The sequence below is a fragment of the Lissotriton helveticus genome, chromosome 11 (assembly GCF_964261635.1).
Source record: "Lissotriton helveticus chromosome 11, aLisHel1.1, whole genome shotgun sequence".
Classification (NCBI taxonomy): domain Eukaryota; kingdom Metazoa; phylum Chordata; class Amphibia; order Caudata; family Salamandridae; genus Lissotriton; species Lissotriton helveticus.
The window spans coordinates 82,699,909-82,723,475 of record NC_136072.1 but is presented as its reverse complement, the minus strand read 5'-3'; the positions used below and the strand labels follow the sequence as shown (position 1 = coordinate 82,723,475).

The 23,567-nt window shown below is 43.4% G+C and overlaps 1 protein-coding gene across 1 annotated transcript; it reads left to right on the top strand.

The window, feature by feature from the left end:
* Window positions 1–353: 353 nt before the first annotated feature.
* LOC144790722 (taste receptor type 2 member 16-like) lies at window positions 354–22,027 on the top strand. The gene is made up of 2 exons (XM_078665438.1): window positions 354–849; window positions 21,648–22,027. The coding sequence occupies exons 1-2, from the start codon at window positions 354–356 to the stop codon at window positions 22,025–22,027; spliced, it is 876 nt and encodes a 291-aa protein (XP_078521564.1).
* Window positions 22,028–23,567: the final 1,540 nt, after the last annotated feature.

Genomic DNA, 23,567 nt, shown 5'->3' with positions numbered 1-23,567 from the left:
TCATTTATTTTTCTCAACACAAATAAGGAAATACATAATCTGTTTAATATTTATTAGAGTGATGCACCAATAAGAGAGTTGAGCTGTTTCTCTGTTTTAAAGGAGAGAATTCAAAACCAGGCTGATTTGCAACCTTCCAAATCCAGAACCGTAGTGATGGTGAGGATGACGCCAATGGTAACTTAAACCAGGCACACCTGTTGGCTCTGAAGTCTATCCATCCCTGTCCACAACACTCGTACACAAAGCATAGTCAGACCAACATTGATCTTTGTGAATTCACCAAGGAACTGCAAAGAGAAAGAAAAACAATGCAGCCTACATTTTCAAAGGTTTATGTGATTACAATAGCCATGGCCAGTGTGATTGCAATAATTGCCAGTGTGTTCATTTTGGCATTTTATCTGCTAGAAAAGGCCAAAGGAAAACGCCTGAACACCTGCGATATCATCTTAGTTGCTCTTGGAATCTCCTTCATTTGTTTCCAGTGCACTCTGCTAGGACACTGCTATGCTTATGAGATGAAGGCTGTGGTTCCTGGAATACTACTTCAAGTTACAGTATGGTCTGGCAGCTGTAGCTCCTGGTTAATCGCCTGTCTCTCTGTCTTCTACTGTGTGAAGATCGTGGACTTCAACAACCACCTCTTCTTCTGGTTAAAGCAAAGGATCTCTAAGTTGGTGCCTTGGCTGATTTTGGGAACTGTGATAGGATCATTGGTCCTCAGCATCCCTTTGAACTTTGTATCTGACAAAGAATACCCTCAGAATTCAACAGCCAATCTCAAAGCTAATGCTACTCTCCAAAGTGAAATTATGACATGGAAAACATTATTCTCATATTCAGCAGGTGCATTTGGCATCTGCTTGCCTCTTCTTGTCGGCATTGCTTCCATCACAGTTATTCTCACATCGCTCTGCAGACATACCCAGAGGATGAAAAAAAATGCATCAGCCATCAGCCAACCACGGCTTGACGCTCATTTTGGAGCAGTCAAAATGTTGGGATCCCTCCTATCTTTATGTGTTTTATTTTTACTGTCACAGTGCCTCATGCTGTATTTTCATGATAATTGGTTGTGGCCCATTTTCCGGATAGGTACTGTCCTTACAATTTCTGCACAGTCCATTGTCTTAATTCTTGGGATTACCAAATTGAGGCAAGCACTCATTAGGATCTTCAATCCTTGGAGAAAGTGAAGAGCTTCCTGAAGAATACATCTGTGAGACTGAGGTGTTGACTTCTGTCAGATTCACTTTCGACTGAAAACACTCTTTGATTCATACATGTGCTATTATATTTATTTGTTCTGTTTTTAATCAGAAAACTGATACAGCCGGAAAAAGGAATCTTGTTTACCTTTGAAAATTCAAGAATGAAACGTAGAATTTTAAAAATATTTGGAAGTAATAAAGAAGCAAAAAATATGTTTAGATATTCGGAAATTGTTTGGGATTTTTCACTTCATAGCCACGTAATTTGACATTAAAAATACAAGTTTGGAAATACTACCAGTATGTAAATTTAACTAATGTTTTAATGTTTTAAAACTTAATTTACTAAAAGTATGCATTTCCAAAAGGCATGCTGTGTGAAAGGGTAATAAATCTTGGTAAAATTAATTTAAGATAAAGATGTTTGAACAAATGCATTTGCAGTATGTCATGGTTTTTTTAGGGCCAAAATACGAGTTTGGCATTTGATCAGACCGCCAAACCCGCGGTGGAGGTGCGGTGGCAGTATGGAACAACCGCACGAGTGGTTCAGCCCCAGTATTATGACTATGGCAGTCGGACTGCCATAGGACCACCACAACTGCCGGGGGTCGCAATCCCTCAATGATGGAGCGGTGGTCTGGAACAGCAATATGCTGCTGGTGCCACTGAGGCACCGCCTAGCATATTATGACTTTCCTGACCTCCACACTTTCATGGTGGTGATCCAGGCAGGAAAATTGTGTCAGTCAGACAAAAGTCAAAGTTTACAATTTTGGGAATTCATAAAGGGCATTTACAAACACTATATTACTAAAATACTATATACTATCTTTATGTCCACACTTGGGGCAGAGATCTGCTCCAAGTGCGGACATAAAGATAGTACTCATAAATGCCCTTTCTGAATTTCCAAAGTCGTAAACGTAGACGTTTGGTCTATGTTTAGACCAAACGTCTCCGTTTACCTTTGTGAATAGGGCCCTAATTCCTTATTTGTTGAAATAGTTATAGAATTCAGTTAAGTAAATCTGTAGCCTGCAGAATATCTATTGCATCACAATATCCAGTTCCGAGCAGTCATTGCACTCAATGTACATAATAATAGTACTACTAATATTGTGAAAACTTACTGGTAGTTATTTTTCTTGGATTGTGTTGACAAATACTAATTCAGCTAATGTTCTTTGTGATACTATAGCTCCAAAGTTGGTGCACATTTTTAGTTTTGATCTAGAATAGGTGGTGATTGGTCTGTGTTTGGACAAAAGGTCATACCAAAATATTGTGTCAAGAATATCAGGACATCAAAAATATAATATCATGAACATGAATATTGAAGGTACAACTATCATCTTTAATGTTGTTTTTAATATTATTGTAAAAACTATCGATTAAGGAAATACTTTTGTATGTGATATTGTTTGTAAGTGATAATTAGTATGTAATGTATTGTAGTGTGTTTGATTGTCTACGTTATTTAGTTTTATTTGTGTATTTTGTAAGATCATTTTTTACTTATGAAATAGCTCAAATTTGTATTTTTAGTTGTATTAATGTATAAAATTAATCGTTGAATATTTTATTTTAGTAGTGGGATACTGGGCTTTTAGGGGATTAGCATGTGCAAATAATTCTTTAGAATTTTCAAATGTATTTTTTCATATTAGTATTTTTAAAATCTATTTATTTTATGTTACTTAACATATATATTAATGATATACATTTTTATAAAATAAGAAAAAAAAAATTTAAAACACATACAACAAATATTTTGATGAAGTTGAATTTTTTTAAATGTGTTAATGTTTATATTGTAGATTATTTGTGGAAATATTTAAAATGGTATACTTTTTTGTTTTGAAATGAAATTTATTTTAATTGAATATTTTAAAGATAGATAGAAAGAGATATTTCCATTTACTTTGATTAAAATGATAGTAGCAGTCTTGAATGGCAGTTTGGGGTTGTATGTTTAGATTGGTTATTATCATGGCTTCCTCAAAGTCAATGATTATTTTTTGAGGTAGGAGTTATTTGCTGTATGTTGTATATTGTTTAAGATGTTGTAGTAAGTGCTGCTTGGTTTATTTGGCAGTAGTGGGTATAGAAAAGGCATATTTGTGTTTTGATATTAACGGTGTATGGTGTATACCTGAGTGAATGGTTCGGGACACATTTTGAAGGTTCCACCCATCATCCTGGTTTGACATTGGCTAAGTTTTAATAAGTTGTCTGCTGTAGAGAACATTAGGGTTTGCTTATCATTATTTAGACCCTCAGTCTAGGTCCACTCTCTCCCCGCAGCTGCGCTGTGCTGTCTCTTGCCTCCAGACCCTGACCTCTTCCTTGGGAGGTTCAAGGCTGCTTTCTGCTCCTGCTGCCCGCACCAACTGGGACCAGACTGCCTGCCACCAACGTAACCTTTCTCAGCCGTTTTTTGCCCTTAATTTTTCCCTTGTGTGCCACTGTTATTGTACCCATCTGTGTCTTGCTCTAATTCCACCACTGTATTTATTATTTTCTCGTGCCTGCCTGTTCCTTTTGCCTTTTGCCACTGCTGCACCTGCGGCCCCACCCCCCCGGAATTCCCCTCGGGAATTCCCCCGCTCCCGTCTCCCAGCCTATCCTCCCACCCACCTTCCCTACTTAATGGCGGCCCATGGTGCACCGAGGCACGCCAAAGGCAAAGCCGTCTGCGCCTACCCACGACCTGAACGCCACCAGCGCTATGAACACTGGACCTCCCACTACCCATCACTACGATACCACCACCCTCCCCGCACTCAACCCTGGAAGACTTAGAGAATGCCAACATGCCTCGCCGAACACGTCACGGCCAATTCTCCTGCCTCCAATGCTGCCAGACCCTCACCGCGGCCTCCAACGCTGCTGACACCAGCACCGGCGACACTTTAAAATGCATCCTCCTCAAAGTCCGCTCTGTACACAAACACACCATGGAAATCTGGAAACTACTCGACTCTCTCTCCCCTGAAATCGCCTTCTTCACAGAGACCTGGGCCAACGCATCTTCTGCGCCTGATATCAGCACCGCCATCCCAGACGGATACAAGATCCAGAGGAAAGACCACACCAACCACCCAGGAGTAGGCCTCGCCATCGCCCACAAGAGCACCCTCTGCCTCACCACCTCCAGCGAAACCCTACCCTCTGCCTAACACCTGCACTTCCAGATCCAGCCCACCCCCAAAGCCACACTCCAAGGAACCCTTGTCGACTGACCCCCCTGGCCCCCAGACACCCTTCATCACCACCATCAACGACTTCATCACACCCCACGCCATCCCCTCAACAAACTACATACTAATTTGAGACCTGAACTTCCACCTCAACAACCCCAGTGACCCCTACTCCACTATCCTTTGTGACAACCTCGCTAGCATCGGACTTAACTCGTCAACACACCGACCCACAGAGCAGGACACACCCTCGACCCCATCTCCGCGGCAGGAAACAGCGTCCAATTCAGTCACACAACACTGCCGCCATGGATCAACCACCACTGCTTACAATTCACCATCAACAAACCCAAGGCATCCAAACCAGCCCCACACCCACCACGAAGGAACTGGAGCAAGGTTACCAACAAGCAACTTAACTCCACTCTCACCCAAGAAAAACATATCTGGGCACCCAAGTCAAACAACGCAGCCAGAGAACTCCACACCTGCGTAGAAGAGCTTTCCCCACTATGCAACCCTGACACACAACGCCCCAGGAAAGCGGACTGGTTCACCACCTCTCTCCAAGAAACTAGACGCACCTGCAAACGCCTGGAGAGGAACTGGAGAAACACCAAGATAACCGAAAACCACACCACCTACAAGGACACCATGACGGACTACCACAACCAGATCAGAGGCACCAACAGGAACTTCACCACAACAAAATCCTTGTCTATTCCACCAACTCCAAGGAACTTCCTAGTGTCATTCAAGAATTCACCAACCCACGCAGTGAAGCCACAGACATCACCCCATCCCAAGACCTCTGTGACATGCTTGGAACCTATTTCCACCTCAAGATCATAAACCTCTACGACAACTTCATTGACCATCCACCAGTCCCCACAGACGGCCCGCTCCCCAGAAACACCAGCCAGCCCACCATCTCCAACTGGACACCGATCACTGCTGAAGACAACGGCTCGACCATGAAAAGCATCCACTCAGGGGCCACCACCAACCCCTGCCCCCCTCACATCTACCACAGAGCGGCGGCCGCCATTGCACCTGTACTACAACACACCATCAACACCACCTTCAAAACAGGCACCTTCCCAGATGACTGGAAGCATGCAGAAGTCAGACCCCTGCTCAAGAAGCCCAAAGCTGACCCCACCGACCTCAAGAACTATCGGCCCACCTCGCTCCTCCCCTTCGGAGCCAAAGTTGCAGAGAAAACAGTCAACAGGATACTTACACAATTCATTGAAGAGAACGTCATCCTCGACCCATCCCAATCTGTATTCTGAAGCAGCCACAGCACAGAGACCGCCCCACTCGCCGCCACAGACAACATCTGCACCTCCTGGACCAAGGCCACTCTGCAGCCCTCATCCAACTCGACCTATCAGCGGCCTTCGACACCGTCTCCCACCGCACACTAGTCACCAGACTACACCACGCAGGCATACAAGGAACAGCCCTGGTCTGATCCAATCATTCCTCACCAGAAAAAGCCAAAGGATCAGACTTCCACCCTTCCTCTCCGACCCAACAAAATCACCTGCGGAGTCCCACATGGTTCATCCCTGAGCACCACCCTCTTCAACATCTACATGGCCCCCCTCGCAGCCATCGTCCGAAAACACAGCCTCAACTTCATGTCCTACACCGACGACACCCAGCTCATCCTCACCCTCACCAAAGACCCCACCAATACCAAACTCAAGTTCCAGAAAGAAATGCAAGATGTCACAGTCTGGATGACTAACAGCTGCCGGAAGCGCAACGCTGAGAAGACAGAAGTCCTCGTCCTCGGTACCACCCCTTCTGCATGGAACAGCACCTGGTGGCCGCCCTTAGAAGCCCACCTACCCCCTCAGACCACGCCAAGAACTTCAGCATCGTACTCAACTCATCACTCACCATGAACCGACAAGTCAACGCCGTCAGCTCCAGCAGCTTCAACACCCTCCGCATCCTCTGCAAGACCATCCAGTGGATCCCCCCAGAGTCTCAGAAGACAGTCACCCACGCACTCCTCACCAGCAGACTGGACTATGGAAACACACTCTACACCTGCATCAACAAGTCCCTACTCTGCAAACTCCAGACAATACAGAACACCGCCGCCAGACTCGTCCTCGACATCCCCCGACACGAACACATCAGCCAACACCAACAAAGTCTCCACTGGCTCCCTGTGGAGAAAAAAGTCACTTTGAAAATTCTCACTCATGCCCACAAATGCCTGCACAGCAATGGACCCAAATACCTCAACAACAGAATCAACTTCCACGTACCCAAAAGAAACCTCAGATCTTCCAACCTCGCACTGGCCGAAACCACGCGCATCCACAGAGCCAGAGCTGGTCAGAAGATCCTTCTTTCACATTGCAGCGAAAACTTGGAATGAGCTACCTGCAGACTTCAGACACGACCCCTCCCTGAACACCATCAGGAAGACCCTCAAGACCTGACTCTTCAGCTAAACAGATCTGATGGACCCCCCCCCCCCCAGTGCCTTGAGACCCTCACGGGTGAGTAGCGCGCTTACAATTCCCTGATTGATTCATTATTCAGGTTGACATTTAGATTGTCATTATGTGTAATTATTAAATGTTTAGGTATGTGTATGTCTTGGTATCTGATAGGGGCAGGTGGGATATAGCTGATGGGGTTTTATTTTGTGCAATTAAATGTTTTAAAGTGGGTATAGGAGGCAGTTGGACTGTTATGTGTTTGGGGACACAAGGTAGTATATCTTTAAGGATTTTGCGTATGGGTTCCTGGGAGCTAACAATTGCCTCTCTTGTACCCTGCAATATCCCTCTTACTCCTATTTCTGTCATATTTGGGGGCTGATTAGTCTCTCATACTTAAAATACAGCATAATATTTTGTAGTTGTCCTCCCATAGCATGCATAAAAGTAATATTTAGCACATTTCAAGTTCAGATTTTCTAATGATGCACTTTTTTGGCTGTGGGTGTAGCCCATGGATTTAGTAACTGCTTTCCTTTGTGTGAAGTGATATATTTGGCTGTCTCGGTCATTGTATCTGAAAGTACGGTGATAGTGTAAATATAATTCATCTTTAAATTATGCTTGTTTGTTAGTAAAATGTTAAAAAATGCAACTGCTTCTATTTTGTGTACTTATACGTATGTTCTGTTGAGATGTTTTGCACGGTTTTGCAGCTTTTCCATAACTTCATTTAAGTTTAATTTTAAATGTTACTTTTTTGGTAGTTTGTGTAGATTGAGCTTGTTTGGTTTTTTTTGTTTGCCATTTGGGTGAGTTCATAATTTGTTATTTATTTATGAATACTTACTTTTTTATATCTTTCTGCTTGTTTTTGATAGTTGTTATTTTTTGTCAGTTTATAGGTTTAAAAGTCATAGATTTGTTTCTTTTAGGAAGTATATGTAAAAAGATAAAAGTTGGATAGTGTGTCAATATTTGTTTGCTATTTTACATTATTAAGTTTAATAACAGTTACATTATAGCTTAAATATCAGTAGTACTAACTTGGTTAGGTAGTTGTTGAGATGTATATATTTCTTTGTATTGATTTGTTGGGTGAACCCAGCAGAGTTTCCTCATCTTGCAGCATTTGTTGTTTTTAAATTATTAAGGGCCCGATTACGAAGATGGTCGGAGTTGCCTCCGATCGACACTGTCACTGTTTTGGGACCAACCAACTTCCGGTCTGTGGTCCTGACACCGCAGTTACAATGCGACCGAACATGGTGCGGTCGCATACTCACATTTCTCTATGGGAGCTTGTGCTACGCCCGTAAACCGGCTGTAGCCCAAGCTCCCATAGGCACCTCAAGGTGCTTGCCACAGGGTGCAGGGATCAACAGGGGGTACCATAGGTGCCCCCTCGGCCCCCCAACTGGAAGCCATGCTCCCAAGGGGGCCCTGCTGGGGGCCCGCAAACAAGCTTTCTGACACAGTTTCCATGTTGGACAAGCTGGCATGGAAACCTTGCCGGAAACCGTACATCGTAATCCCAAGGGCGGAAAGGCACACCTTTGGCATTACGAGCCAGTTCCAACTGGCCCACGGTCTCCTCTGCTTTCCGACCACCATTGTATTAGGCCCCTTAATATTTTGTTGATTTAATATGCTTTTGTTTAATATAAAATATGTGTATAGCAGGTTTTGGTTTGTTTTAAGTATTTTTTTTGTAAAAAGTGTTTTTCATCTATTTATTAATGATTATGTGATTATTTCAGTGATAATATTGTAGTCAATATTGTGTGAACCTATATTTTTGATATATTATATGTTTTTTTAAAGATAATATTTTCATTTCAATAAAAAGTAGTTCGCTCGTTATCCAAATGAGTAGTCAATATAAAAGGTATTTACATATTGTAGTATAAGCTATATGTTTTAGACCAAGATCGAGCTGTAGCAGGATTACAGGGGCACTCTATTGCAATTTTAATATAGATTTAATAAATTAATTCCATCTTTACCCAAATAATTTTGCAGTGACACCAGAGCTCAGATCCACACAATGAGTTGCTTATAGGTTGGCCTCTGAAAATTATCAAAGCAAGAGACAAAGAATGTAGATTCAAACAATTTCATTTTAAGAAACAAAGCAGCTTGATGGTTTTAAAGTAATTGACTTTTAGCAATTTTAGGTGACCTTCAGGAGGAAATTGACAATCTGATATGCAGGTATTCAAATTCTGCAATGTTCTATATGTAGTGTCTCCCATATAGATCAATCCCCAAAAGTATCTATGGGACTTAAGGGCCATGAATTATGTTTTAGAAGCATTTATTTCAAGGCAGTATGATAAGCAAAACATTAAAAAAAATGTCAAGTAAGAGTTGCAGGCCTGTGTGCGTTTTGGGCATCAACAACATATTTTCTGCAAACAACAAAGCAGGGACCTTTTGGCTACCGAGTAGTGGAGAATCATTTTCACAGAAGATGACCAATGCAACCATTAGTAAAGAGAGAGAAAAGTGAGGGTGCAAGGGCACAACCCAGCCACACCCCTCTGCCCATGGTAATTTGCTCAGTTAAGTGCTGATTAGTACCCTAGATAACTTGTGCATATTTATCATTATTATCAAAATGATAGTCACATTTTTACTGTGATTTGATTAAGGTGAATACCATGATCAAAGCTTGCTTTCCTTAGCTTTGGTCTCCGTACCTGATCAAATCCTGGTCATAGATCTAAAAAGCTATGTTTCAAGTCTACTGTTTTCCATTTTAGAAGAAGGAAACAGAACTCCTGATTCACAGTACTGGCCTTCATCTTAAATCTGGCCTGTAAATGACTTTGGGCCTGATTTAGATCTTGGCGGATGGGTTACTCCACCACAACGGTGGCAGATATCTGGTACGCCATTATATAAATCCCATTATATCCTATGGGATTTATATTTTGGTGGATGGATATCCATCACCGTTGTGATGGAGTAACCCATCCGCCGAGATCTAAATCAAGCCCTCGGTGTTTGTTTCTTCACATTCACAATGTCAGCTTATCTAGTAACAGCTTACTTTTAAGCATTGTCAAAAATGCTGACGGGGGGACAATTCCTAGACAAACCACAGCAGCCCATTTTGTATATAGGAATTATTTCAGCACACGTTCAAGAATCGGGAATCAGTGCTACTGCAGCAATGAAGTTGGAGAGATCAGTAGTTCAGAGTAAAATAAATCAAACAAAATCTTACTCATTTTCAGGGCCTTATTGGGCTTTTGGGCTTATAGTGCTTCAAGAGTGTCCTCTAAATATGACGCAACATTGTCACTCATGCATTAATTGACAAGACTGTAATTAGCTTGAGTTTAATCAGTGTAAAATAAAGTAAAATGTTGAATCCATATGTGCGCTTGGATGTGAACGTCTGGTTTCCTAGATTACTCCCTCCATGTACAATGATGTGCCATGTTCATGTCATTGGAACTGGCAGCCTCAATAGATCCTCTCATGTGATCTTATTTACATGATTTTTCCACGGAGCAGCTCCGCAGGCCTTCCTGTGGTGCTGCCATATGGCAAAAGAAAAGGGCAGGAATGCGCTGTATATATCAGCTACGTCTTATTCCTGTTCTTTTCCCCTGCGCTGGACACAATGGGCCATGGTGCAAGGGTGCCTGCATTGCTGGTATTATTGTTTTCGTGCTGGAAGGGTAGCCTTCATGTACAAACACAATCACAAGAGGCTTTTTCCTCTTTCTATGTGGCTGCAGAATGCAGCACACATACAAAAAGCAAAAAATGAGGAGAAATAAGGATATTTCTTCCAGTTGCACCTCTCTAACACCACCTCTGAGGTGTCATTCGAATCTGACGGATTCCCAGGTTTACAATTCCTCATAAATCTGGGAATGCTTCAGGTTACATGGGTGTTGCGTGGGAACACCCACAGCAATACTATTGGAATGGCCCTTTCCTGCAATGTTATGCATGAAAGGGGCACATTTTTTAAGGTCATGTGGCTTTGCATGCCCTTGTAAATATGCTGCAGCACATTGCGCCACTTGAGCATCAAACAAGTGATGCTCCAGTGGTGTAAAAGTGCTGCTAGGGCCTCGGAAATTAGGCCCATTGTCTATTTTCCCATATTATTTGCTAGTCTTTCGGGTTTTCTTATATACTGCCCTTGCCTCCATTATTTCTCCCCTCACTCATTTTTTAAGTGCATTAGTAAGTGCATTCTTTGCCGCCTTCACTGTGATTCACACCACCTATGTGAGTTGCATAAAAAGGGGAGCAGCTTAGATTCTTTTGTAAAATAATCTTTAAAAAAAATAGCAAACAAATTGTTATGTATTTCCGACCCTAGTGCATCAGTATCACATAGCTGAGCTGACTAAAAGAGACTAAGGTCTAGATCACAGACTCTATATACCAGAAAGAGCCTTGGGGGGAGGAAATAATGTCTGCCCACTTGATGGTTTTTCTTTAATTAGAGACCACAAGGGAATCTGCACCCAGGTTTGAAGCTCATGTCTGCCTAATAATCAAATCTCCACTCAGTGCTAGCATCGGAGTTTCCTAATCATTCTTAAGTCTAACATGCACAGCCATTTCAGCCGTGATTTGCCAAAGGCAAAGGTCCAACAAGATGTAATCAATGTTGCTCAAGTTTTTCCCTTGCTTGGAAGGGGGCTGTGCTATGCTGTCTGATAACTATCTTTCACTATATGATGTCATGCCGTAATATAAACTCAGAGCAGCTAGCTGAAGAGCTGGAGTTATCCATTTCTTTGTAATGGGAGATGCTAAACTAGGTAGAACACAAAAGTCATCCTCGTCACTTGCGAGATCCATTATTGGGTGTAGAGGTTCAAAAACTTTGATTACAATCTGCTGCAATTATTGCATGCCAATTCTCCCTGTGGGAGAGGAGGAGACTCTCTAAAAAAACGAATTCTGGGCATTCCTGACTCCTAATAGTTCTCCTATTGTGGGTGGTAATCAACATTTATGGTCTATTGCTTGCTAATATGATTAGCAGAGGTAGGATTTCTGGTGAGCTTTTCTCAATCTGTTTTTCTTATACAATTAAAAAAGGACCTTACCCAAATAGTTAAACCACAGTAGGCCCCTCAGGCTTTGGAGTCCTGTACTCCAAGCTAAAAATTATTTAAGCCCAATCTAATGACTGATGAAGGAGCCTATGTTTCGTGAAATAAACAAAATTCCCAAATCATCAATAAATATCCCCCAGCCCATATCTACTGTCCTAAATGTAATACCAGCCACATTCCAACAGAGTAATTTGGACTTCTTCGGGATAAAGACTTCCAGGCTGGATTAGACATCTGCTGTGCCAGCTTTATTACCTTATTATTTAGAGGAACACCAGTAGATGATCTCTCGCTTGCCTGAATAGGAGGAGGGCTTGACAAAGCTGCTGTTTTGCTCACTTATATAGTCATTCCTCCCTGATGCTAGAGCATGGAAGAAAGTCATTTCTCTCTTGGTGTAGATCTCTCGAGATTTACAGTAACTGTACAATGAATGAATTTGGGATTCTTCAATGTATTCATAGGTTGGTTCATAGGTGTAGACCCCAGGGGTGGTCTTAGCTTAAACAGAATTTCCGAGCCTACAGATATTTTTTGATTAAGCAAAATTAGGCCCTGAACTACATTCACCTCCACAAGATTGGCTTCAATGGAATTCCATCGTTCGCATGGTGAAGTGTGTCACTTTACATATGTAATGTGAGAATGGACGATTGAATGGCAATGTCAACCATCACTGATCAAGTGAATCACTTTATTCTTTAGAAAAACTGGATCTTCGTAAACAGCTTGTTGGAGTTTCAGGACTCTGATAAAAAATATACTTGTTGGATTTCGCTTCCTAGTCCTAATGTTACCTGTCCCCTCATTTGGCCTATGTAGAAAACTTAAAGGACATATATTAAATATATCTATAGGGAGTATCTCCCTAGGGATGTCTGTGAATTTCTTTCTGATCCTTCGTGGGGGATTCTAGCAGCTATTTGCTCTCTCTACACTGTTATTCGCTGATCTAGGGTTTGGCAAATGGACAGTCGTTCCACCATCATGGCAGGACTTATCCGTCCATCAGGTTGGAGGTTATCTTTCCACAATCAACGTTGATATGATGGACATGATATCACCATATTTTGAGTTGTCCAGCATGTGATTGGGATAAGAAACTCATATTTGGGGATGGCAATGGAGGATGAGGATTCCAACACAGACGAGTCTGTTAACATACACATGATTAAAATCAACTCACCAACAACACCTGCAGCTCCCACTACAAAAGACGCTCATCCACACAAACCATTTACAACTCACAACACAAAGCAGTAGAGCTAATTAAAAATATCTAGAAGAAGGCCACAGCAGGATTTCTTAAAATGTGTTAATTGTGATGGTGAATTAAATAATTAGGGTTTAGTATCAGTTGTTTGAAGCAGAATTCCAGACAACAACCATGAGCCAGAGATGGGAACTATGGGTCAAAATCATGGGTAGGATGAATAGTCTAAACAGCACCAGATGTTCAGAGAAGGATATCCGCAGGCGGTAGAATAACCTACCGGAGAGTATCCATTCCCTCACTTCCAGGGTACAACAAGAGACCCTTGCAACTGATGGTGGATCTCCCAGGCCCAGTTGTTGTCCATACTCCACACTGAATGCTTTATGGGAGTGAAAGCAGAGTGGAGACTGATAAGTACAAACACTAGAGACCTTATTATGAGTTCAGTGGTCCGACCTCTGAAGGGCCTTGTCTGCGACCACTTGGCGTCTGATGGGCCTTTATCCTTCCAGACGCCTTATTACAAATTTTCTGAGGGGCCATCGGTGATGTAGCGGCAGTCTTGAAGTTCTGGGCATTGAATTACCATACATATCGATGACTGTGTGTGCATACCAAGTGCATATGTTTCAAATGCACCCATTTGTATGATATATGTGGAAAAATACCACCTACTCATTACCGGGTTCTGACCCATATGAGGCCAGTCCTGGCAATGAGTATATGGTATAATGTGCCTAAGTATCACTGCTGACAGGGTAATTTTCCTCAGGGTGAAGATGCTCCTGTGTAGGGGGGACCTAGAGGAAGGGATCTCCTCAAAACCTGCTGAAAATAACAGTACAGGGGTAAGTTTGCTCCACAAATCCTTCCTTTCCGCCATCCTTTGGATATCATTCCAACCCCAGTATTGGCTCTTGGAACAGCCAACTCGTAATACAGATAGCGGTGTTGGTCCTCTGTGCCTCCCTATGGAGGCTGCCTTTCCCCAATCACTGTCCCGGCTGTCAATGGTGTGCTGGCAGTGCCTGGCAGTCCAACCGCAGTCCCTGCTCAGGCAACACTCCCACCTCACAATACAGCAGACAGACCACCGCTTCCAGACTGCCACCCCTGGGACGAAGGTCCACGGACTGCCAAACTCATAATAAGGTCCTAGGTATCCCACACTAACAAATTCACACTCTCTGTACTGTACCAACCCTAATCCCTAACACAAATCTGTACACTAATGACAACCTTTTCAAATATGTATTGTTGTGTTTCGATTTAGATTCCATATGTATTTCCCGATTCATGCCCTTATATAGGTACAATTCACATTACCCTTATATTGGCATAGAGATCCAGTCCTTATTCAGGCATAGTCCATGCGAACCAAATACAGGCATGGCTACTTACATCCGTTCAGCTACGTCACAACGAGTTCTAGGAAAACCAGATTCGTGAGCCGCTGGGACTTTCCCCCTGCTTGGATATTGATTTCTCAAAGAACTAATTTATTATACATGAACATCTATTCCTTAGGGGTTTATTCATGATGTTCATATGCCTGACTTTTACATCAATACCGGCATTCCTAAACACCTTCAAGGTATAAATATGCCTTCACTTGCTATGGCAAGGCATGGTGCAGTTCGACTACCTACTTGCACGCTGCTGTTCCACAGCAAGTCCCGAAGGAAGTCATCTCCCCAACTGACGCCCCGACCAGACGCTGTCATCCTCCTTGCCGAGAATCCAGCTCCGGTGTTTCTGACTCCCCTTGCGGGGTGTTAGAGAATCAAGTCCCTGGAAAGAGATACCAACCTCTCTCATTCTAAGGTATGGAGCTGATTAGAACCTAGAGAAAATGTTGGCAACTCTTGGCATAACTAAACCAGGCTAAGACAGCACCTACTTCTTCCCTCATACTAGACTTAGGTTAGGTACACTGGGGTAGTATTATTTAGAAGCACCAGACGAGTATTTTAGCCTGTGTTATTTATGTATGTATTTAACGAATATATGTCACAGCTACACGACATGCTATTACAGTATTATTTTATCTTACTGCTAACGCTGTACATTTTATACTGCGCATTCTGTCTTACGATTGTAGCAGTTCATATCTCTTGCTTGAGAAATAGGACTGTTCAATAAACCCTCTTTATTGAAACGCCCATTTCTCTATTTCTGTACTCTGTAGAAATGTAGCTTGCACGACTGACTCAGTGAAATGGTTATTTATTGTCTCCACTACTCTGAAGATATTGTTCCGACTCTAAGGGAAACAAAGTTGTCATGTTTATGGGGTTGTCAGAGACTAATGTGGAGTAGTGTGGCTCACTGGTTAGAGGCGGCAGACCCGGGAGCAGAAGTCGGCCCGGGACCAGGGTTCAATTCCCGACGCGGCAGGGTTGTGGACTTGGGTCAACGGACTCGATAATTCTCGCTTCGGTGCTAACTCTAATCAGAGGTTCCACTCGGCAACTCTGGGCATTAGCTTGCCTAATCTCCACAACGGCCCCATCAATTCTGGGGATGCCTGGCTCCACCTTGGGGACTCCCAGCAGGGACCATCCCACAGGGAAAGCCAGGACGGGTTCCCCAGAGTTATACAGCGCCAGGAAACCTATGGACGGGTAGCAGTGCGCTTTACAAGCTCAAATACATTTACATAATCCCTTCTTGTTCATTCGAGAAAGTTTTTAGTGACCTCTGAGTTAGCTAGCATACACAAGTAATTAAGTTTAATGTACTCGATAGAGACATACTGACCTCAGTCCTATGTCAAATCTACAGTGTATAATATTCCAATGCGCAGAGCCTATTAGGGATATAGGAACAACACTACAGTATGCTATCTGATGTTTGTCACAACTACAACATTCCCTGTGTAATTGCAACCTACCATTTGCTCAATCTGTTACCCTACATTCCTTACCACTAACCATAATAGAAACACAAACAGATGTGAGCTTAAAATTGAACCACCATTCACTTTCCTCATATCATGACAATATATATCAAGTTACTCCTACCACTATACTCTCTACAAACTTTTATCATATTCATATACTACAAAATAACTCTCTGGACCTGCTGCAATATCAAATAAAAAATTACCATCCATACAAGTCTGGATTGATGAATCCATGTCACCAGGACAGAAATGTTCCAGTTCTGGGTATAGAAATAAAATAATACTGCACTCTGTGAGTTTATTTTTGCTATTTTAATTTGACTATTAAATTAACACACTTGATTCAAATGATATGTAAAAGCCAGGGAATGGAAAAGTGGTGTCACACCGATGTTGATCCATCTCATGAACTAAGTGCATTATGACACACTTTATACTTCCTTAAAATATTGAGTGTTGGGCCTTCAAAAGTGCAAAGAGTATTTTTGAAACCAACACAATTCATTGGCTCATCTACATTGAGGTGGAAATAGCATGATAGATATAACAATGTCATTCAATAGCACTGCAAATGGACCTGTGTCTACTGACCTTAGTGCTTTAGATATTTCACTCAACTGTGGCACAACATACCACTGGTGATAACAGATTGCAAGTGGATTGGACACCATTTCCTGGTGACGCCGAGAGATTGTTGGACAGTCGGTTGGGAAAATACCTTCATAGACAGTATGTAGGAACTGAGGGATAGTGCTGCAGCTGCACTGTGCATCTTACTAATGGGCAAAACTTCATTAAGATAGTGTTGCAAGGAATTAGCATACCTAGATGTAGTTGACTTATATCTGCATATTAACAATCAGAAAACACATGTGGTTTTTGTGATTTTGACAATTGTTTTCTTTTGAGTAAAAATGAATCTTGGTGAAGCTCAATTTTTCAAATGCACTGTATGTTACTAACTGAGTGTGGTGAGCAGTATTGCATACATGGGGCCCGATTCACAGAACTAACTTAAGACAAAATCCTAAACTTACTACCATTTTGGTATTCACAGTAGGCACTTACTCATTTTGGTATTCACAGAAGGCACTTACTCATTTAGGACTCCTAAATGCCTTCTGTGAATACCAAAAGTCTTAAAGTTAGGATTTTTCTCAGTTTAGGAGTCCTAAAGTTACGAGCAAACTGCCAAGCCATGTCTTCCCTGGACCGGAACCAAGCATCCTAGGACCGGTGTTTTGCTGTTCACCCTATGTGGGATAGGTATGCCCAGACGTGGGTCCCGTGCTCACTACGCCACTGGAGTCAAGCTTTCCTGGCTGAAGACGGCTGATAGCCAGAAACCGGTCCTAGGATGCTTGATTCTGGTCCAGGGAAGACATGGCTTGGCAGTTTGGTCTGGACTGTTCCCATGAGGCACGGGGTCAAGACTGATTTGCATATGGCCATGTCTGAACTGGGGTGGCTTGGTGAGCAAAATAATGATGGATTAAGTCCAGATCTGTGACGGGGGTGAATGTTTTGCCATTGTGCAACATTCCGTCCATCATCTTGTGTGTTTTGCTGTTCACCCTATGTGGGAAGGGTATGCCCAGACATGGGTCCCGTGCTCACTACGCCACTGGAGTCAAGCTATCCTGGCTGCAGACGGCTGATAGCCAGAAACTGGTCCTAGGATGCTTGATTCTGGTCCAGGGAAGACATGGCTTGGCAGTTTGGTCTGGACTGTTCCCATGAGGCACAGGGTCAAGACTGATTTGCATATGGCCATGTCTGAACCGGGGTGGCTTGGTGAGCAAAATAACGATGGATTAAACCCAGATCTGTGACTGGGGGTGAATGTTTTGCCATTATGCAACATTCCGTCCATCATCTTGTGTGTTTTGCTGTTCACCCAATGTGGGAAGGGTATGCCCAGACGTGGGTCCGGTGCTCACTACACCACTGGAGGTAAACTATCTTGGCTGTAGACGGCTGATAGCCAGAAACCTGTCCTAGGATGCTTGATTCCGGTCCAGGGAAGACATGGCTTGGCAGTTGGGTCTGGACTGTTCCCATGAGGCACAGGGTCAAGACTGATTTGCATATGGCCATGGCTGAACTGGGGTGGCTTGGTGAGCAAAATAACAATGGATTAAACCCAGATCTGTGACTGGGGGTGAATGTTTTGCCATTGTGCAACATTCCATCCATAATCTTGTGTGTTTTGCTGTTCACCCTAAAAAGGACACTAAGGGCATGTATGTGCGACATATGGCACTTTTAAAAAAATCAAAAAAGGGCTTTTTTAAAGAAAATCGCAAATTACCACCAACTTGAAGTTGGTGGTAATTTGCAATTCCTTAAGGCCAAATAGCACATTTCTGGTGCTTCCAGAATTGCATTTAAAGAATCGTAATTTGCAATTCCTTAATTCCATTTGCAAAATAGAGAATCGCACATTTTGCAATTTTCTATTTTGCAATGGCCTTTTGGGATGATACATCCCAAAAGGCTTTTACCAATTCGCAAACAGGCCGATTCTGAGAATCTGACCATTTGAAAACGGGAAAAAGGTTTGATACATATGGCCCTTAGACACCATAATTGAATGGTGGTGTTATACCTGTCAGCCTTAGTGTGGTCTTCCCCAAGAACGTTTACCTTCACCCTTCTATTTTTGTATTTGCAGGCCTTAGGACTCTGCACTTTACCACTGCTAACCAGTGCTAAAATGCTTGTGCTCACTCTCTAAAACATGGAAAATTGGATTATATTGATTGGCATATTCAATTTACTTTTAAGTCCCGAGTAAAGTGGTATACCATATACCCATGGGCCTGTAAATTAAATTCTGCTTGTGGGCCTGCAACACTTATTGTGCCACTCACTTGAATAGCTCTTTAAAATATGTCCCAAGTCTGTCACTGCCACCTGAATGCACTTTAACTTGCTAATTTGACTTGGCAAAATAACCCCTTGCCAATTCTTAAACTCTCCTTTCATTTCGATTAAGTCACCCCTAAGATAGGATCTAGGTGGCCCAGAGGGAAAGCTGCATTGTAATCAAAAGGTTGAACATGTAATTTTTAGTTTTTACATGTGCTGGTAGTGAAAGAATCCTTAATTGTTTTTTCACTATTGTGAGACCTCCCTCTCACATACGATAACATTAGGTTGCCTTATTAAATGTAATAAATGCTAACTTTTGATTAGGAGCAGTTAGGAAATTCATGTTTGGAGGTTAAGAAATTGGAATTCTCTTTAATGGTAAAGTCAGATTTTAAGTTACAAATTTGAAAATACTACTTTTAGAAAGTCCCCATTTTCCTGCACTAGTTATGCTGTCCCTGCTGCCTGTTCCTGGGCCACATGATTGGGTGTATTTGGCAGTTGAATTTTGTTTATTCCTCTGAGACAGCCACACAATAGAGGGATTAGGTGTGCCCGGATGGGCCATCACTGGCAGGATGGGGGGGGTGGGCAGAGCTGGGCATAGCCACAGTTGCAAATCAATAGATGGTACCTTGCCTTCACACAAAAGATCTCACGCTACCTTATTGTACCTATAATCAGGCTGGAGATAGGTCAGGGAAGGCAGGAAATTCCAATCACTTCAAATAAAATCTCTAGAAACATTTCCTACTTCAAAGAAGACAACATGTATAAAAATAGGACCCTCAGACCCTCCACTCTTCATTTCACTTTCTGGACCTGTGGAAGGACTCTCAGAAGACTGCCTTCTGCTGTGGCCTGCTGTGTACTTCAGAAGTCTGCGTTGCTGCTCCAGGAAGGACTGGTCTGCTGCCTGAAGCCTCAGAGGCCAGCACTGCTGCTTGAACCATGTTCTGCTACTTGAACTCAGGACTACCAGAGTGACTCCAGCGCTACTTGGCTGACCTCCTGATCAGAGCCTCAGGGACAGAAAAGGCTCCAACCATCTTGAACCCACACCTTGGCTTAGCCTGAGTGAGTACTAACCCTCCAAGTAGTGCCTCTCTAGTCCTTCACCCTTGGAAGTGGTGCTAAAGGTGCCCAGATAGCCAAAATATTAAACTTAGGACATAGAATTTTTTTTGCAAAAACGTTCTCTGAGAAACAAGAGGATACCGCGAGCTACCTGCTCATCGATCTGCTTAAGATGCATCGCTGGTCAGCCTGACTTTGTGGCAGCTCCTGCTACATTCTTCTCTGCAGCAGCGAATCCTGTGCAACTGTCCTTTGCAGAAGGGGTATCTGGCCTCATGAAGCCCTCATCCTGCTGGAGATTTTTGACTTCCAAAAAGAGACTAAGGCATGATTACAATCTTGGCAGACAGGGTTACTCCATCACAAACGTAACAGATATCGCATCCACCAGATTACAGTTCCATTATATCCTATGGAATTTGTAATACAGCAGACAGAATTTCCTACAGTTTTTGATGGAGTATCCTATCTGCCAAGATCGTAATCAGGCACTAAGTCTGATTGTAGATATCTTCATCTCAACTTCATTCAGCAGCTCATCGACGATGACACCTCCTCCCTGGACACTGCTGGCAGCCTTGCCGTGCTGGGCTTTACCTTTTCAAACATTTTTCTATGAAATTTCTTGTAAGTCTGAAAGTAAAGGTTGATTGATCGCAAAATTTGCCAATTTTTATTCTGCAAATTGTCTTAGCAAATTCGCAAACTGCGACACGCAACCTGCGATAATCACAAATAGAGAAATCGCAAAATGCGAATTTGCAAATGATGTATGAAAAAATCGCAAATTGAGAATTCGTGAGAATTGTAATCTTGCACATTGATTTTACCACCAACTCAAAGCAGGTGGTAACCAGGTGCAACCTATTGAAACAAGCCCACAATGCAAAAGGGGCTTCCACAATGGCAGCGTTGTATTTGACAGCCAGGAGGCTGCGAATACGGGCTGCAGCACAGAGAAGGGGGCGACAGGAACGGATCTTCAGAGTGCGCATCACTCTGTTCCAGCAGACTGACGAGGAGATCCATGAAAGTATAGGCTGGACTCAGCCACCATTATGGACCTGAGAGAGGAGCTGAAACCCCTGCATCAGGGAGTTTTCAAGGGGTGATAGCAGCAGCAGGTGGGGTCTCCCAGAGTTGCCTGTCTCGCTTCTTTCATGCATTCCAGCATGCAATGGTACAGAGGCTACAACGTCAAATAAATTCCCCAGCACAGGCATTACAGCAAATACAACAGGACTTCTATCAGATTGCACAATTTCCCAACATAATTGGCTGCATCGATGGAACCCATGTAGCTCTCACACCCCATCAAACAATGAATATGTATTCAGGAACCAAAAATCTTATCACTCACTAAACATTCAGGTCCTCTACAATGTCAAATATATCATCAATGATATTGTAGCGAAATACCCAGGCAGTACCCACAACTCAATTATCTTTAGACATAGTGAGATATACAGACGTCTCACTGCTGGGGAGTTTGGTGAGGGCTACCTGCTAGGTAAATGCATGTCAAACATTCTAACATACAGTAAATCTCTGGGGTGGGAGAACAGTAACTTACCTCTTGTTTTCCATCCTGTAGGTGACAGTGCATATGCAGTGTGGGACTTCATCCTGACACCATACCTCAATCCAGCCAATGTAAGGGAGATGAGATTTAATCACGCACACAAATCTAAGCAATATGTAATTAAGCAGACATTTGGGATACTGAAGAGCTGGTTCTGCTGCCTGCATAAAAGTGGAGGGGCACTACAATACAGCCCAGAGACCTGCTGGAAGATTGCGGCTACCTGGGCAATACTCCACAACATAGCTACGATAAAAGGCATTCCAGTAAAACTAACTGATACAGATACTTCTGAGGATGAGGGCCCAGGTCCGCCTTGCAGACCAGCAGTTGGAGTTGGGGCAGCTGCCAGACGACAGAGACGTGATAATATCACACAGAACTATTTCTAGGTGAGAAATGATGATACAATGCAAAAGATGTTTTGGTGCATGACTGTGTTTAATCAATCCTTTAGCAGCAGGATAATTTTAGTCACACAGCCTGACAGACACATCATGAGTGTCACTACATTTAGCACATGTTATGGCCACAGTGCAGGTATGTAGGTGAGCCACAAGTGATGGCAGTTCATTTCTTCAGGGAACGGCCTGCTGGCGCACGTTCAGGGTGCTGACTGCCCTCCCTTGACTACTCAGGCATTGTGCCCTGTCTCCCACTGTGCCATCTGGTTTCGGGGACTGGTGGGGTTATGCTGTTCCTGCTTGACAGCTCCTCTCTATCCCCTGAGCCCAGGAGTCCAGCAGTCCTGTGCCAGCTGTGGTGGCTGTCTGCAGGTGTTCCACGGTGGTCGTGACCTGCACCAGGCCTTTGCCCACATTCTGGCTGCAGTGGGCCATCTCCACTTGCATGCTCACTGAGCGACGTGACAACAGGGTCGTGGCAGTACACAGATTGTTCACCGCCTTGCTGTAGGTGTCCAAATGATTGTAGGGACGTTGTCTCCCCCTGAGTCTGGCTGCCTGCTCTTGCTTCAATGTGGCACACAGTTCTCTGATTGCACCTGTCATGTCCCTGATGCCCTTCCTCATGTCTCTTAGGTTGTGGTTTACTGTGACCAGCTGCGACCAGCTGCCTTCAAGTCCAGCAAACACCGTGTGTTCATCATCTGTGGCAGCGCTGGTGCTCGCCCTTGGCCTGCGTCTCACAGATCTTTCCTCCCTATGCTGCAGAGTGGGCTGTTTCTGGAACTGTGCTGCACGCTGGCCTGGCTCAGCCTGGGCATCATCCTCCCCTATGGACTGTGTTTCTGCCTCTAGAAGTGGCAGTGGGGGCACAATGTTATGCTTTCTTGGTGGGACAGGTGTGGTCAGTGTTGTATCATCGGTGTCCTCCTGCCCTGCCTGCTCCTCCGTATGTGCGGCCTCCTCACCTCCTGTACTGTCATCCTGTGATTCAGGTGGTGCTGTGAATGAAAAGGCACATTTTCATTTTGTGTTTCGCTCCGCATTTCTCACTGAATAAAGTTTTCTCAGTTGGCGTTAGCTAACTGCTGTCTAGCGTTGTTGGCCTTTACTAAATTACTCATCCTGCTTCTACATTGCTGTGTCTCTTTGCCTCACTGTCTGATGCATCTGACTACATCTCCCATGATGCATTACTGTGTGTGCTGGAAAAAGTGAACTGGAGTAGCATATGTACTCTGTGCACACCAATGGCATTTACCTTTTCCTGGATGTCCAGCCATACTTTCCTCTTTCTGGACTCTGGGACGCGGAGTGATTTTTTCCCATATAATAATTTATGGCTATGTACCATCTCCTCTATCAGCAATTCCTGCTCCCTCTCGCTCAACTTCTGCTTTCTCTTTCTACCAGCCTCCACCTTGTCCTTCTCTTTATCCTGGGCATCCATTGTAAATGTTTGAAAATGCAGTACTCAGTTCTCTGCCTCTATTCCCAGCCTCTGACTCAGCCTCAGGCAATCAGGTGC

Coding starts and splice junctions, on each gene's coding strand:
- LOC144790722 (XM_078665438.1), top strand. CDS start 354: ATGGCCAGTGTGATTGCAATAATTGCCAGTGTGTTCATTTTGGCATTT. Junction 850..21,647: donor ATTATTCTCATATTCAGCAG/GTGCATTTGGCA, acceptor TCCATCCTGTAG/GTGACAGTGCATATGCAGTG.